General features: G+C 41.0%; 1 protein-coding gene across 1 annotated transcript in view; it reads right to left on the bottom strand.

Annotated features, from left to right (window-relative positions):
• Nucleotides 1-4,235: 4,235 nt before the first annotated feature.
• The window catches only part of LOC120020020 (copine-8-like), a gene marked incomplete at its 3' end in the record, with an annotated part of 50,049 nt that continues 35,598 nt past the window's right edge, over nucleotides 4,236-18,686 (bottom strand). Inside the window, exons 4-6 of the mRNA XM_038963446.1 lie at nucleotides 17,908-17,965; nucleotides 10,262-10,335; nucleotides 4,236-4,403 (exon numbers count right to left, since the gene is read on the bottom strand). Coding sequence (XP_038819374.1) covers nucleotides 4,236-4,403; nucleotides 10,262-10,335; nucleotides 17,908-17,965 — 300 coding nt within the window. The remainder of the gene's footprint in view (nucleotides 4,404-10,261; nucleotides 10,336-17,907; nucleotides 17,966-18,686) is intronic.

Raw genomic sequence — 18,686 nt, 5'->3', positions numbered from 1 at the left:
CCAGTCTGGCAGAACTGATATCGAGGAGTTAATGTGGCGTTCTGATAGAACTATGAAGGTGTTCTGGGAAATGGGACAACAACCCTGAGCTGTCAACGGGAGATATGGCAACGTGAGACAATTCAACTTATAGCCTTTTCCTGCAGTCAAATTACCTAGTGGCCTCATGGGTGGAATTTCATAATTAATAAACATAATTTGTTTAAAAGCTGTCGAAAATCCGGTGTTTCAGGTTTTGTTATATTTCAGTCTTTTGTGATGTATATAAAGTGTAATATTGGGATGGAAACTCAAACTGTAACACATTTCAACTCTATATCTGATATGGTACAGCTGTCTTCTTTTTTAAAGCCCACAAGGTGAGGTGTATACTTTTCTTTCAGAGTAGATTTGTTTAAGACTACCGAGAAACACTGTGTATGACCTTGATTTAGCCCACTGCTGTAAAAACTGTTCAGAGGCTGAAATATTTGAATTAGCTTCATAAAACAAATCGTGATCCAGTAATTTCACAATTTGTTTTAGGAAGGACTACAGTATATTGTTAGTGGCTAAACTTCTACAGTCTATACAGCACAGTCTGTTGAGTGAAATAACTAATTGGGACATCAAAGTAGAGGACCCGAACGGAACCGAGGACAATCAGACCCGGACTGAACGGAACCGAGGACAATCAGACCCGGACCCGAACGGAACCGAGGTCAATCAGACCCGGACTGAACGGAACCGAGGACAATCAGACCCGGACCCGAACGGAACCGAGGTCAATCAGACCCGGACCCGAACGGAACCGAGGACGATCAGACCCGGACCTGAACGGAACCGAGGACAATCAGACCCGGACCTGAGCGGACCTGATGACAATCAGACTTAGACCCTACCCGTACTGTAATGGGTCCAGGTCTAGACCAGACCCGATTGGACCCAGGTGACAACAAAAGTATGTTTATCAGCCAAGTTGCTCTTGTGGTTTATGAATATGTATTTGTATGTTGGCTAAGCCTTATAGAAGTCAATCAATCTAATTAGTGTAAATTAAATATGTTACAGGCTATGCAGAGCTGTGGTTTATCAGCTTTAATTACATAGACCCCGAGACCCTATGACAATGAAACAGGACCCAACCCGACAAGACAGAAAAGTTAGAATTTTGGAACCTCTCTGGTGTTCGGGTGGACCCGTGAAGACCTCTACATCAAAGTACAACTCTCCAACAACTTTTATAAAAGTAGTCATTCGTTTTTTATTTTAATTCATTTTAATTTATGGCAATCCAATAAAAGCCTTTCACAACACACTGTATGACAACAATCATGTACAATTAAAACCGCTTCAAAGAAAAAAAGGGGGACCATGCAATTTAGAAACCCAGAGAGTTCAACAACAAACATGGAAAGAGGTGTATATATAAAAAAAAAAGATTAAAAAAAGTATTAAACAATGAACTGTGTGCAACATGCTGGTCGGCTACAGTTTCCATGGGTGATATCTCCTATCGAGAGAGCTTACCCTAACAACAGAAATGGCCAGGCACGAGAGACCAAACAGAAGAGAAAGCAAACAGTCCACTGAACTTGCCGCCATTACTTGCCACTACCATGCACATAATCCGGATACGATGGTGTCTATGTTACAGATGTTGGCACTGTCTTGTCTTTGTACCCCAGGTGAGCGGATGGATGTACAGTACACAATCTGGCAACCCTACAGATCAGGATTTCAGGAGAGATGTTGTCTTTCTATATAGAAATAGAACTACTAGAATGAACATGCCTATTCAAGTCAATGTACAATTCTATTCATTGTAATGTACTCTGCAGATTAAATGGCTTATCATCACACACGTTCCAGAACAAAATAAACACGGATATTATCATATGATATATCAATACGATCATCATCATCTCCCCCCCAAAAAAGAATACAACACAAACTATGGAAGTACCAGTACACCTTTAAGGAATAGAATAAAGTGCTTTCCTTAAAGTTGATGGGGAGCTATTATGTATTGTTGTAAAGTACTAATTATTAAACACACAGCCCTAATACTTTAGGTCTATATCACTCCAACTCGTAAGAGGAGAGAGAGTTGTATAAAGGATGGCAAAATTAACTTTCCCAAAATTACCCCTTCTGATTTCAGGAAATCTTCCATCAGGTATTTCTGGAAAATCTCTACATGTTTGGTATATAGTGACTGTAATTATACAACCCTGGTTCTTTATCAGGCTTGGTTGGAATGCTGTCTACAGTATGATTAAGGCATACAGAGTATTGATCTAGCTGAGGAGATCTCTCTGTCTTTGTATGCTACACTGGCGGGTGACCAGACTATGTCTATACTTCACAACTTGATTTAATTTGAGCCTGGCTTCATCTGATTATAATACAATAATGGCTTGTTCTCAGGGAGCATAGAGGCTGTGCGCAGACGACAGAGAGAGAGAGAGAGAGAGAGAGAGAGAGAGAGAGAGAGAGAGAGAGAGAGAGAGAGAGAGAGAGAGAGAGAGAGATAAAGAACTGGTGGGTGAGTTATTGTTGATCATGAATTGGATTCAATAAAATGAAATATTCTTCAAGTGGACACATTTACTGTCTTTATCCAGAGAGGTTTATTATCAATAAACAAAAATCCATTCACTATGGAAAGAGGGAGATGGAAAGAGAGAAAATTAAATATAAATAGTTGAAAGAGTATTCGATTTTTTTTCTTGTGCTTTTGAATTGTGTAATGATATGTATATTTAAAACATATTTGACTGATTCCAAATATGACCTGGTCAACTATCAGAACCAATACTGATGATGTCACAGGTGGGGTTATGTATGTCACAGTTATGATGACGTCACAGACAGGTTGTACCAATTGCTGTGGTGGTTGTTGAAGTATCTCGCCCTTGTGCTTTACCTTATTGTTAACTATCTAACTAACTGTGTGTTGTAGAGAAATCTAAACTGGGAAGGTACGTAGAAATGATAAAATAACTAAACAAATACAAATTCATTATATATCCTTATATATCCATGCCACTTTGATACATTATAAATACAGGCATACGGGGAAATTTCATCCTACACAAACATGCTTTGAAATGTAAAGCAAGAGAAGAATCAATAACTTATGGGAGTACGAAAAACTTAGTGAAGCAATGAAACAAAAAATTACAAATACTTTTCTTTTTTTCACCTTGAATGATGAAGCTACAAATCAATATGTGGACATGTCTGAGGCCTAAAACAAACTAGAATGATGAAGCTACAAGTCAATATGTGGACATGTCTGAGGCCCAAAACAAACTAGAATGATGAAGCTACAAGTCAATATGTGGACATGTCTGAGGCCCAAAACAAACTAGAATGATGAAGCTACAAGTCAATATGTGGACATGTCTGAGGCCCAAAACAAACTAGAATGATGAAGCTACAAATCAATATGTGGACATGTCTGAGGCCCAAAACAAACTAGAATGATGAAGCTACAAATCAATATGTGGACATGTCTGAGGCCCAAAACAAACTAGAATGATGAAGCTACAAGTCAATATGTGGACATGTCTGAGGCCCAAAACAAACTAGAATGATGAAGCTACAAGTCAATATGTGGACATGTCTGAGGCCCAAAACAAACTAGTAAACTGATGGAAAGGTTTCTAAAAACATCACCACCTTAACACACGCGCTCCAATACACCAATCACATGCAAGATCAAAGGTCGAAGGTGAGAGGTCAGAGTTCATATAAGGGTTCCACTTGGCCGGTTAGATGACCACTCCACAGACAGGCACAAGTTTCAACCACAACATGACCCCTCGATCACACCTGCTCTTAAACAATACAAGAGAAAACAGTCACAGGCCCATGTATGTTGATAAAAAGACAATTCATCGATCACCAAGTCCTTGTATGGCACAGCAACATATCATCGCTCCATGGCAGTCTCTCTTTTCCTCCAGAGAGACAAACAGAATAGATAGAACCACAATGAACAGAAACGCTGTTGTCTTCCCCAGTCCAGAGAGTTACCTGTCCGGGAGAGTTCTGACACAAACACCTGTAGCTTTAATAGCTTCCTCTTACATCACTTCCTGTCCCGATGTTCCAATCAGGAAGTAGACAGAGAGTTCCCCTCCCATGATTCCTCAGGGTTGCAAATCTTTGATGGTGTCTCTCTCATCAGTACTCAGTGTAAAGGTGTGTGTGTGTGTGTGAGGTGGTCAGATCTGTGTGTGGTGTGTGTGTCCAGAGGGTGTGTAGGGGGGCGGTGCAGGGTTGGGTTTGATGCCCCGACTCTTCATATAAGAGATGAACTGATCAGGGATCTCAGCCAGGACGTCCTTGGCTAGCCGGGCCATACTGAGGACATGGTTCCCTGTGCGATCCATGTAGTCTCTGAATGGGACAAACTGGCAAGGAGAGACAAAATACCTTATGACAACTTCTCATAACCTCTCATGAATATGACATTATAAATAAACACTTAAAATGTACAGTTTTTTTTACAATCGCTAGGACCCATTTTTCAAAACTTCACACAGTGAGCACAACAGCAGTCTATGTGGGCTAAACTGTGGATCATTTTTCATTGCTTTGGCACAAAATACATTCAATGACTACATCAAATTTCATGAATTATTTTCTCACTCAGACACAACCGCCACCAAAACTCTATGTACCTACAGGCCAATTTGCAAATGTTTTACATACTCTTTTCAAAACTGTTAAACTTTAGTTCAAAACCTAACATAACACAACATTGAATACGACAGCAATTTGCTACATTTCTACAGTAATACCGTATTGAAATATATTCCACATCTAAAAAATGAAATACTATCAAAAACAATTAGACCAACCACAGCTGATTCCCATTGTAGCTGAACACCTACCCAGGTGTTAGTCTTTCAATGACATTACCATCTATACAAAAGGGGACATTTTAGGAATAATGCTGTACTGTAACTTAAACATGGACCCAGCCAGAGATAGAGAAGTGGCTGACAGAGGAAGAAGAGTGGCTGGGAGAGGGAGAGGGAGAGGGAGAGGGAGAGGGAGAGGGAGAGGAGTACGTATGCGTGGTAGAAGAAGACTGAGAGGAAGATCAAGAGCTGTAGTCTCAGATGAGATTAGGGCTGATATAATTGATCATGTAATAAATCATGGTCTATCAATGAGAGAGGCTGGTCTGAGAGTGCAGACAAATCTGCAACGCTCAACAGTGGAATCTATGGTGAGAAATGTCCGGCAAAACAACAGGTAAGATGTGCATTCTGCAAGGGCTTCTGACTGAACTGCACATTACAGAAGTAAATTGAGCAAAGCCTCCAAACCCACTTGTGTGTAATTGTTTTTGTATTTCTGCTTAGGACCCAACGGTTACCTTCCACAGGCAGGAGAGGTAAGATTTTCACTGCAATCGTTGATATGGTCATCAGAAACAATGGCATAAAACTCACAGAGATTCGGGACAGACTGTTGGCAGACAACATTACATTTGGAAATATTCACAATGTAAGCATAACTATTTCTAGAGTCCTGAAACATCATCAAGTCAGGATGAAGCAGTTGTACACTGTCCCCTTTGAGAGGAACTCTGAACGAGTCAAGCAACTCAGGAACCAATATGTCCAGGTAAGATGACTATAAAATACAGAACTGGTTTTTGAACAAAACCAAACAGGGCAGAGGCACACAAAGGCATGTTAATAACCTCTTGAGCCTATGGGGGGTGCTATTTCGATCTTGGAAAAATTGGTCTCCAAATTAAACTGCCTCGTACTCAATTCTTGCTCGTACAATATGCATATTATTCTTACTATTGGATAGAAAACACTCTCTAGTTTCTAAAACCGTTCGAATTATGTCTGTGGGTGAAACAGAACTCTTTCTACAGCGAAATCCATGACAGGAACTGCGAAGGTCTGAAAACTAGGCTCTGCTCTCAGATCAGTTTAAAGCTCTGTATGGGTCCTATGGGTCGACATGAACTGCACCCGCCTTCCCCTGGATGTCAGTAACCAATGAGAAGTGGAATGGACTTTCTACGTAGCTCTCAGAGTTTATAAAAGGCCAGGGAACGAGGGGACCTCTCTTTTCAACGCTCGCCATTACGCAAAGCAAGACCTCAGGATGGCGTTTTGAAACGCTCAGTTATCGACCTTAGATATATCCGTCTGTAATTTAATTCGATATAGGTGTTAGAAACATCATAACGAAGTTATTTTAAACCGAGTTATATCAGTTTATGCGAGTATATTGCTATTTTCGGAATTTCCTTAGTATTGAGTTTGAGGATTTGGGAATGCTGTGGCCACATAGCTACTAGTTAGCTGCTAATTCCGAAGTTGAACACGACGTTTTACAACCAAGCAACAATTCTTTTGGACAAAGGACCACTTGGCCAAGATTCTGATGGAAGCTCGTCCAAAAGTAAGAGCTATTTATGATGTTATTCCGTATTTATGTGGAAAAATGTAAACGGATTTGTCCGCCATTATTGCGGCACTAGTCTGGCTGTAACGCACACTGTATGTCTAGTAACGTTAATTTTAAAAATCTAACTCAGCGGTTGCATTAATAACTAATGCATCTTTCATTTCATGTCCAACCTGTATTTTTTAGTCAAGTTTACGATTATTTATACATTAGATTAGGTGCCTTTCCAAGATGGCGCCGGCCAGAATGCATGCCCTGTTGCCACTGATCACATTGTATAACCACGAATTGTGCTGCTAAATATGCACATTTTCGAAAAAAAAACTGTATGGATTGTGTAATATGATGTTACAGGACTGTCATCTGAAGAATTCTGAGAAGGTTAGTGAAAAATTAATTTATTTTGGTGGTGAATACGTTATCGCTGTGTTTGGCTGGAATCAATGCTGTTGTCTGGTTTGCTATTGTGGTAAGCTAATATAACGATATATTGTGTTTTCGCTGTAAAACACTTAGAACATCTGAAATATTGTCTGGATTCACAAGATCTGTGTCTTTCAATCGCTGTAGGCTGTGTATTTTTAAGAAATGTTTTATGATGAGTAATTAGCTAATAAACGTTTCTCTCTGTAGTTATTCTAGTCGAGTTGTGATGGTGGGTGCAATTGTAAACTATGATTTATACCTGAAATATGCACATTTTTCTAACAAAACCTATGCTATACAATAAATATGTTATCAGACTGTCATCTGATGAAGTTTTTTCTTGGTTAGTGGCTATCAATATCTTTATTTGGTCGAATTGGTGATAGCTACTGGTGGAGAGAAAAAATGGTGGACTAAGAAAAATGGTGTCTTTTGCTAACGTGGTTAGCTAATAGATTTACATATTGTGTCTTCCCTGTAAAACATTTAAAAAATCAGAAATGATTGCTGGATTCACAAGAAGTGTATCTTTCATCTGGTGTCTTGGACTTGTGATTTAATGATATTTAGATGCTAGTATTTACTTGTGACGCTATGCTAGGCTATGCTAGTCAGCTTTTTTACTGGTGGGGGTGCTCCCGGATCCGGGTTTGGGAGGAACTAGAAGTTAATAGGTATAATGTAAACTACCGTAATAACTCTTATGTTGCCTTGTGGATTTATTTTAGAGAGTCATGGAGATTGAAGCCAGGCAAACACCCTACATATTCATCTTTGTGGATGAGGCTGGTTTCAACTTGGCCAAAACACGGCGGCGAGGAAGGAATGTGATTGGGAAAAGAGCCACAGTGGATGTCCCGGGCCAGAGGGGTGCCAACATCACAATGTGTGCAGCAATATCCTCTGATGGATTGCTGTTACACAAACTGCTAATTGGGCCTTACAACACCAGCCAACGTTTGTAATTGTATGGGACAATGTGGCATTTCACCAGTCCCATGCAGTCACAGAGTGGTTTGCAGATCATCCCAGGATGGTGTCACTTTTCCTCCCACCTTACTCTCCATTCCTCAACCCCATAGAGGAATTATTTTCCTCATGGAGGTGGAAGGTTTATGACCACCATCCACATTGTCATGATGTTGCCCTCTTTGGGTACAGCGAGCACCACCCCCCTCTCTCTGCCTCCTACAACCAGGCTGCTGTGGTCAGAGAGGTCGTAAATTCCTAGGGAAGATCCTGCCTCATGGCCACAGTATAGAGACAGAGTGAAGTTTCATAGAGAACAAAGGAATTTCTTCCACCTCACAGAACTTGAGGTCCGAACAACATTTATGTTCTGGAGAAGGTATAAAAGATCGGTGAAGAATCCAGCTACGAACTGGTCCGTTTGGTACAACTTGGGGAAGCTCATGGGAGACGGTGCGGCCACATTACCATAACGCTGTTTATATAATAGCCTCAGATATGAGATTTACATCTAATTGTATAAGATGAATGAGTGAGTATGAAACTGCTTGTAAAATTGTGTAATGTGATTTTGGACTGTTTAATGAAGGAAACTCCAATTCCCTTTTGAGTTTAACTAAATCAGAGGACCGCCCATGAGCACAGTTATGGTCGGGCATCCTGGGACAGGCCCTTTTCTGCAACTTCCGAATAAAACCCCCACTCGGGTTTTCTGTCACCAGACCATGTTTCTCTCAATCACGAGAGGACAAAGGTTGCAGACCAGCTTACCTCGATAACGAGAGGGCCAAGGTTTGAGACCAGACTGCTGAATCTTTTAACCATTCCACGTGGTTAAACTCTTAGACTATCGATACTGACAGAATAAGAACAAGTCTTTGATATTAATTACTAGTCTGCAGCTAGGAATTCGGTATCATTGAACGCGAAGAACGACAACCACCGAAACACCTATCCATAACGACATGAATGAATGTCACTCTGAACAATCCACTCTAACCACGACAGAGAGAGAGAGGACGAAACTCTCCAACAGAAACTAACTTTTCAGCAGAGATCCTGACGACACACTGAGCATATATATATATATATTGATTGCAATTATTCCCGAATGAGTGAGCGTTCATGTGCAAAGGATTAGCATTTCAATTGTTATAATTATCAACTCTGTAGTGACTTCTCAGCTGACCCCCACTTCCCTTTTGTCTAACAAGCCGCCAAGCTGGTTTAGCCCACTAGGGCAAATTCCCCTATCATTTCTTGTAACCATATTTACTTTGTTTGTTTGTTTATGCATTTCTGTGAATTATTTAGTTAGTAAATAAATGATTTAAGACAATTGATGTATGGATGACTCATAGTGAAGACTGGGTTCGTGCAGATAACCAACAATTTACGACGTTTGGAATGAGACTAACGTGAGGTAAAGTAAATAATTCATTAATTAAGAAGACTAATTGATCATATATGAAAATATCTGAAAAGTTATATTAGGAAAATTATAACTTTGTAATCTGAATATTTTCCTTGGTGCCCCGACTTCCTAGTTAATTACAGTTACATGATTAATCAGTTTAATCGCGTAATAATAATTACAGAGAATCTTTGATAAAAACGAAGTCTTCATTTAATGATGCCAAAGACACGACAACATGATCAAATGTCCCTCCTGGACGCAATGAATGCTGGATGCCTGGACATATCTGCAGAAGTATGCCAGGGATGGACCAGGCATGCCAAAATATTATTTCCTAGGTGTATTGCCCAAGATGACATAAGATGTGATGTGGATGAGAACCTGTGGCCATGCAGAAGACAGGGTTGACTAGCATTGCTACTGTATCTGTATCAGTAGATGGTGTATATACAAATTCTTGTATTTTGGAATCACTCAATGCCAAAGAATGACATAAAACATATTTAAGCATATTGCATCATGTCTGATTCATTCCTGTAACATATACTGCAGTGAATTCTAAACAGTAGAGAGGTGTCATTCTTGTTTTGTAAAGACATTTGACAAAATAAAACATTGTGTAATGCTACCTGTTGTTAGTGTTTTTTAGGTCATTGTTCTATGAGTGAAAAAGTGTGCTTGTTGGGTGACAACTTTTGCTAGTGTTATGGAAGAACTGTTGATTTGAGACGTGTATGAAGTGTTTTAGTGCATTTTGGATGTGAAATGAACTACTGTGCCAAGCTGAAAGTTGATTAGGAGAACTGTGTGAAGAGTTTTGAAAAAGTGACCTAAGTATTGAGAAATGGGTCCAAGTGATTGTAAAACAAACTGTAAATGAATGCTTAAAAAATCCAACAATACCCCTCACTGGATAAAGACCTCCTAGGGAAAGCCATGACATTTCAACTGGTCAAGAAAAGCTGTGTTTGTTCATGGCCTGTGTGACTTACTAAAGTGTGTGTGTGTGTGAGTCACCTGGACAATGTCTCTCTCTGCCAGCTTCCCTCTGGAAGAGATTCTGATGTCATCACCATCCAACTCCACCATGGCTGCAGGGTTAAGAGAACAAACACAAATCAAACACACACCAAACACACACCAAACACACACAAGAACACTTTTAAAATCAAATCAAGCAGCAGCTACTCTTCCTGGGCTCCACAAAAAACACAAGATTTGACAAGTAACAAAACACTGATGATACAATGATAAACAAGGACAGTCACACAATTGTAAAATACAACGATATACAAACAATACAGCTAAAAAACAATGTGTGTGTTAGTGTGTGTGCTGGTGTTGGTGTGTGTATTTGTGTATATGTGTGTTTGTGTGTTAGTCTGTGTGCGTGTATTTGTGTTTGTGTGTGTGTGTGTGTTTGTGTGTGTGTGTGCTTGTGTTTGTGTGTGTGTGCTTGTGTGTGTGTGTTTGTGTGTGTGTGTGTATGTGTGTGCGTGTGTGTGTATTTGTGTGTGTGTGTGTGTGTTCGTGTGTGTGTTTGTGTGTGTGTGTTCTAGTGTGTGTTTGTGTGTGTGTGTGTTCTAGTGTGTGTTTGTGTGTGTGTGTGTGTGTGTGTGTGTTCGTGTTTGTGTGCTTCACATTAAATATTTGATCATCTGTTCACATCTGCTATTTCCTGTGGCAGGTAAATATGTTCCAGTACAACATGTTCAGGTTCTACTCAACTTCTGTTTCTCTATTTGTTTCTTTATCTCTTTCTGTCCAACTCTTCTCTATAGTCCTGTTCTTGCCATCCGTGTGTGTGTGTGTGTGTGTGTGTGTGTGTGTGTGTGTCCTCACAGTCCCACCGTTCCATTAAATGTTGATTAATCCATTTTTTAAAGATCATTTTGCGTGAGTCATTGGAGATTTCGTATATCACTGTGCATTGCCGTGAATTTGTTTTGGACTTGGGGACTGTGAAGAGACCCCTGGTGACATGTCTTGTGGGGTATGTATGGGTGTCTGAAGAGACCCCTGGTGGCATGTCTTGTGGGATATGTATGGGTGTCTGAAGAGACCCCTGGTGACATGTCTTGTGGGGTATGGATGGGTGTCTGAAGAGACCCCTGGAGGCATGTCTTGTGGGGTATGTATGGGTGTCTGAAGAGACCCCTGGTGGAATGTCGTGTGGGGTATGTATGGGTGTCTGAAGAGACCCCTGGTGGCATGTCTTGTGGGGTATGTATGGGTGTCTGAAGAGACCCTTGGAGGCATGTCTTGTGGGGTATGTATGGGTGTCTGAAGAGACCCCTGGTGGAATGTCTTGTGGGGTATGTATGGGTGTCTGAAGAGACCCCTGGTGACATGTCTTGTGGGGTATGTCTGGGGTATGTCTGGTTGTCTGAGCTGAATGTTATTTGATTATGTAGACAATCTGGAATGTTTATCACAGTAATATTTCTCATAAAAACCAGAAGAGAAGCAGTTCATCTCTCATCAACCCTCAACCAGGAAAGACTGGCATGTTGTTGACGTTAGTTCTGTATCTGCGGTTAAGGACAAGGTGCGCTGCTCTGTTCTGAGGCAGCTGCAGCTTTGCTAGGTCTTTCTTTGCTGCACTTGACCATATTACCAGACAGTAATCAAGATGGGACAAGACGGGACAAGACCAGAGACTGGACAACTAGTACAGATGATTTTTGTGTCAAATCTTTTTAGACATACCCCTCCCAATCATTACAACAACTTGGTCTCATTGAGATGAAAATCTTGTTTTCAAGAGCAATGACGAATTTGATGAAAAACTATTTCTGTGATTTGAGCATTTTCAAATGTGTTGCCTAGTATATAAAATAATGTTTTATTTGTCACATGCTTCGTAAACAACAGGTGTAGACTAACAGTGAAATGCTGACTCATGGGTCCTTCCCAACAATGCAGAGAGAAAGAAAATAGTAACACAAGGAATAAATACACAATGAGTAAAAATAACTTGGCTATGTACACGGGGTACCAGTACTGAGTTTATGTGCAGGGGTACAAACTAATTGAGGTAGATATGTACAGTACCAGTCAAAAGTTTGGACACACCTACTCATTCAAGGGTATTTCTTTATTTTTATATTTTTATTATTTTCTATATTGTAGGATCATAGTGAAGACATCAAAACTATGAAATAACACATATGGAATCATGTAGTGACAAAAAAGTGTTAAACAAATCTAAATATATTTTATATTTGAGATTCTTCAAAGTAGCCACCCTTTGCCTGGATGACAGCTTTGCACACCCTTGGCATTCTCTCAACCAGATTCATGAGGTAGTCACCTGGAATGCATTTCAATTAACAGATGTGCCTTGTTAAAAGTTCATTTGTGGAATTTCTTTCCTTCTTAATGCATTTGAGCCAATCAGTTGTGTTGTGACAAGGTAGGGGTGGTATACAGAAGATAGCCCAATTTTGTAAAAGACCAAGTCCATATTATGGCAAGAACAGCTCAAATAAGCAAAGAGAAACGACACATCTCAACATCAACTGTTCAGAGGAGACTGCGTGAATCAGGCCTTCATGGTCGAATTGCTGCAAAGAAACCACTACTAAAGGACACCGATAATTAGAAGAGACTTGCTTGGGCCAAGAAACATGAGCAACGGACATTAGACTGGTGGAAATCTGTCCTTTGGTCTGATGAGTCCACATTTGATATTTTTGGTTCCAACCTTCGTGTCTTTGTGAGACGCAGAGTAGGTGAACGGAGGATCTCTTTATGTGTGGTTCCCATCGTGAAGCATGGAGGAGGAGGTGTGATGGTGTGGGAGTGCTTTGCTGGTGACACTGTCAGTGATTTATTTAGCATTAAAGGCACACTTATCCAGCATGGCTACCACAGCATTCTGCAGCGATACACCATCCCATCTGGTTTGCCCTTAGTGGAACTATCATTTTCTTTTCAACAGGACAATGACCTCCAGGCTGTGTAAGGGCTATTTGACCAAGAAGGGGAGTGATGCAGTATTGCATCAGATGACCTGGCCTCCACAATCACCCGACCTCAACCCAATTGAGATGGTTTGGGATGAGTTGGACTGCACAGTGAAGGAAAAACAGCCAACAAGTGCTCAGCATATGTGGGAACTCCTTCAAGACTGTTGAAAAAGCTTTCCAGGTGAAGCTGGTTGAGAGAATACCAAGAGTGTTTGAAGCTGTCATCAAGGCAAAGGGTGGCTACTAAGAATCTCAAATATAAAATATGTTTTGATTTGTTTAACACTTTTTTGGTTACAACATGATTCCATATGTGTTATTTCATCGTTTTGATGTCTTCACTATTATTCTGCAATGTAAAAAGTAGTAAAAATAGAAACCCTTGAATGAGTAGGTGTGTCCAAACTTTTAACTGGTACTGTATATCTAACTAAGAATAAAGTGACAGATATTAAACAGTAGCAGCAGCATATGTGATGAGTCAAAAAGTTAGTAATAAAAAGGGTCAATGCAGAGAGTTAAATAGTTAACCACAGCTACCCGGACTAACTATTTAGCAGTCTTATAGCGGGTTTTATGTCTTGGGGGTAGAAGCTTTACCGGGTCCTGTTGGTTCCAGACTTGGTGCATCGGTCCCACTTACCGTGTGGTAGCAGAGACAACACTCTATGACTTGGGTGGCTGGAGTCTTTAACCGTTTTTAGGGCTTTCCTCTGACACCGCCTTGTATACAGGTCCTGGATGACAGGGAGCTCGGCTCCAGTGATGTATTGGGCTGTACTCACTATTCTCTGTAGTGCCTTGCGGTCAGATGCCATGCAGTTGCCATACCAGGCAGTGATGCAGCCAGTCAAGATGTACTCAATGGTGAGGATCTGTGGACCCATGGCAAGTCTTTTCAGCCTACTGAGGGGGAAGAGGCGCTGTCGTGCCCTCTTCACGACTGTGTTGGTGTGTGTGGACCATGATCCTTAGCGATGTGAACACCTACGAACTTGAAGCTCTCGACCCGCTTCACTGAAGTCCCGTCGATGTGAATTAGGGTGTGCTCAGCCCTCCGCTTCTTATAGTTCACAATCAGCTCCTTTGTCTTGCTGACGTTGAGGGAGAGGTTGTGGTTCTGGCACCACACTGCCAGGTTATTGACCTCCTCCCTATCTCCTTATCTCATCGTCGTCGGTGATCAGGCCTAACCCATCGCGTCGTCTGCAAACTTAATGATGGTGTTGGAGTCGTCCGCGGCCACAGCCACGCAGTCGTGGGAGTACAGGAAGGGACTAAGCATGGACCCTTGAGGGGCCCCCGTGATAAGGGTCAGCATGGTGGATGTGTTGTTGCCTACCCTTACCACCTGGGGGCGGCTCGTCAGGAAGTACAGGATCCAGAAGCAGAAGGTGTTCAGTCCCAGGATCCTTAGCTTGGTGATGAGCTTGGAGGGCACTATGGTGTTGAACGCTGAGCTGTAGTCAATGAACAGCCTTCTCACATTGGTGTTCCCCTTGTCTAAGTGGGAAAGGGCAGTGTGGAGTGCAATAGAGATGGCATCATCTGTGGCTCTGTTGGTGAGGTATGTGAATTGGAGTGGATCCAGTGTGTCTGGGATGATGGTGTTGATGTGAGCCATGATCAGCCTTTCAAAGCACTACATGGCTACAGACGTGAGTGCTACGGTGCGGTAGTCATTTAGACAGGTTACCTTGGCGTTCTTGGGCACAGGGACTATGGTGGTCTGCTTTAACCTGTTTGGGCTGCAGCCCGACACCGGTACACTTATGACAACATCCAGCTCAAGTGCAGGGCGCGAAATTCAAAAGATATTTTTTTTAAATATTTAACTTTCACACATTAACAAGTCCAAGACACCAGATGAAAGGTGCACATCTTGTGAATCAAGCCAACATGTCCGATTTTTAAAATGTTTTACAGGGAAGACACAATATGTAAATCTATTAGCTAACCACGTTAGCAAAAGACACCACTATTCTTACTCCATCAGTTTTTGACTCCATCAGTAGCTATCACAAATTCGGCCAAATAAAGATATAAATAGCCACTAACCAAGAAACAACCTCATCAGATGACAGTCTGATAACATATTTATTGTATAGCATATGTTTTGTTCGAAAAATTTGCATATTTCAGGTATAAATCATAGTTTACATTTCAGCTACAATCAGAAATTGCACCGAAAGCAGCCATAATATTTACAGACACCAACGTCAAATACCTAATTACTCATCATAAAACATTTCTGAAAAATACATAGTGTACAGTAAATGAAAGACAGGCATCTTGTGATGCCAGACAATATTTCCGATTTATTAAGTGTTTTACAGCGAAAACAAAATGTAGCGTTATATTAGCTTAGCTTAGCACAATAGAAACACTTGGGCGCCGGCGACTACGACAGATATATGAAATAACATCATAAATTGGGTCTTACTTTTGCTGATCTTTCATCAGAATGTTGAACAAGGTGTCCTTTGTCCAGATGAGTCGTTGTTTGGATTCAGAATGGCAACTTTCTCTCTCCATTTAGCAAGCGCGCTAGCCGGGTTGCACGGATCTCTCCATGTAAACAAACGGAAGAGAACGGAACACGGTAAAACTCCCGAAAAAATTTCAATAATCTGATGAAACTATATTGAAAAAACATACGTTACGATGATATGGTGACATGTATCAAATAAAATCAAAGCCGGAAATAATATTCGCCTATAACGTCAGCAAAACAAAAGGCAACCCCACTGTCCAAATTGCGTCCTTCAGAGTACCGGAAATTGGGTACACGTCATTCCAAGAGGATTTATTCCATCCCAGATCGAGATAATCACCTCCTTTCTTCTCTCACAGCCTTCTTGACACCCAGAGGAAGGTGTATGAAGTGTACGTAGACTCTTACGTTCATTGCCCATTTATAGGCAGGAAGAGGAAGAGAGCCTCGGTTTCAGACTTTGAACTTCCGGGTCAGGAAAAGTGCTGCAGAATGAGTTCTGTTTCACTCAGAGAAATAATTCAAACGGTTTTAGAAACTAGAGAGTGTTTTCTATCCAATAGTAATAATAATATGCATATTGTACGAGCAAGAATTGAGTACGACGCCGTTTGAAATGGACACATTTTATCAGGCTACTCAATACTGCCCCTTGCAGCCATAACAGGTTTTAAACATGTTGGTATTACAGACTGGGTCAGGGAGAGGTTGAACATGTCAGTGAAGACACTTGCCAGCTGGTCAGCTCATGCTCTGACTACACGTATGTTTATTAATTGATGTTTTAATCACTTTATTTTCCCTCTTTCTTACTGGCAAACCACAAACATGTTATTTTCATAAACTCTTCAGATTCTACCTCCTACAGGAACCACATTAATGTTGAGATGACCTGTCTCAATTCTAATCTATTCTGCCTGACGATAGAGCATCTAATAATCATGAGCTCGTTAATCAGAACTCTACTTGAAATTCATAAGAACTCCTAAGAACCCTGATGAACCCAGCCATTAGCCCTGACCACTTCAAACTACATTACACCAAAACCCACTCAACCCCATACCACCATACTCTCTCTCTCTCTCTCTCTCTCTCTCTCTCTCTCTCTCTCTCTCTCTCTCTCTCTCTCTCTCTCTCTCTCTCTCTCTCTCTCTCTCTCTCTCTCTCTCTCTCTCTCTCTCTCTCTCTCTCTCTCTCTCTCTCTCTCTCTCTCTCTCTCTCTCTCTCTCTCTCTCTCTCTCTCTCTCTCTCTCTCTCTCTCTCTCTTGAATCAAAATGAGTTGCTAATTGTCTTGCAGGTCATTCGTCTGACTAATTGCTAGAAACGAGAGCAGCAATACAGCACCTGGCTACAGCACAGCACCTGGCTACTGCATGTCTGAATTGTATAAATTGAATCAGTTAATCGTGGACTCACTCTCAATCAATGATGTTTCAGGGCAGGCTAATGGTAATGATGAGAACGTGGAGCGGCTGCAAAGTGCCTTTTGATTAGTTGTCTGAATGTATTAAAGATCAGCGGATCTGGGTAAAGTTTAAACAATAAATATCAGATAAAGGTTTAAACATTAAGTCTAAACAGGTCTTTATAATGTTTTAGGTCCAGCACTCAGAGAACAGCAAATGTGATTATTGAGCAATAATACCAGGTAGTCATTTTTTTCTTGATATTGGTATCGAAAACTACTACAACAACAGGTATTGTAACCTACAACAACAGGTATTGTAATCTACAACAACAGGTATTGTAATCTACAACAACAGGTATTGTAATTTACAACAACAGGTATTGTAACCTACAACAACAGGTATTGTAATCTACAACAACAGGTATTGTAACCTACAACAACAGGTATTGTAATCTACAACAACAGGTATTGTAACCTACAACAACAGGTATTGTAATCTACAACAACAGGTATTGTAACCTACAACAACAGGTATTGTAACCTGTACGTGACAAAGTTTCAGGTCTAACTGCAGTATGTGTAGTAATGTTGTAATGGTCGTCTGTATCTCAGTTAGTTAGATCATGACACTGGCAACGCCAACATAGTGGGTTCTATTCCCGGGACCAGCCGTAGGTAAAATCAATACACATAACTGTAAGTTGCTTTGGCTATAGCATCTGTTACATGGCATATAATATAATTATATTAACAGTAATAATGTCAAGAAAAGGAGGTGTAGCTTCTTACCGTCAAACTCAGCCTGTCCCACTCCAACGATGATGATGGACATGGGCAGTTTAGCCCCCTGAGGAGAAGAACAGGAATTTACCATTACGTTATACACGCTCTGCTATAGGTACATGACAACTCTGAACACAGGTACATCACAGCTCTGAACACAGGTACATCACAGCTCTGAACACAGGTACATCACAGCTCTGAACACAGGTACATCACAACTCTGAACACAGGTACATCACAGCTCTGAACACAGGTACATCACAGCTCTGAACACAGGTACATCACAACTCTGAACACAGGTACATCACAACTCTGAACACAGGTACATCACAACTCTGAACACAGGTACATCACAGCTCTGAACACAGGTACATCACAACTCTGAACACAGGTACATCACAGCTCTGAACACAGGTACATCACAGCTCTGAACACAGGTACATCACAGCTCTGAACACAGGTACATCACAGCTCTGAACATAGGTACATCACAACTCTGAACACAGGTACATCACAGCTCTGAACACAGGTACATCACAGCTCTGCTATAGGTACATCACAACTCTGAACACAGGTACATCACAGCTCTGAACACAGGTACATCACAGCTCTGAACATAGGTACATCACAACTCTGAACACAGGTACATCACAGCTCTGAACACAGGTACATCACAACTCTGAACACAGGTACATCACAGCTCTGAACACAGGTACATCACAGCTCTGAACACAGGTACATCACAGCTCTGAACACAGGTACATCACAGCTCTGAACATAGGTAC

This window comes from Salvelinus namaycush, chromosome 2 (assembly GCF_016432855.1).
Source record: "Salvelinus namaycush isolate Seneca chromosome 2, SaNama_1.0, whole genome shotgun sequence".
Taxonomy (NCBI): domain Eukaryota; kingdom Metazoa; phylum Chordata; class Actinopteri; order Salmoniformes; family Salmonidae; genus Salvelinus; species Salvelinus namaycush.
Note: the sequence above shows the minus strand (reverse complement) of the source record. Positions and strands in the feature narration are given on the sequence as shown.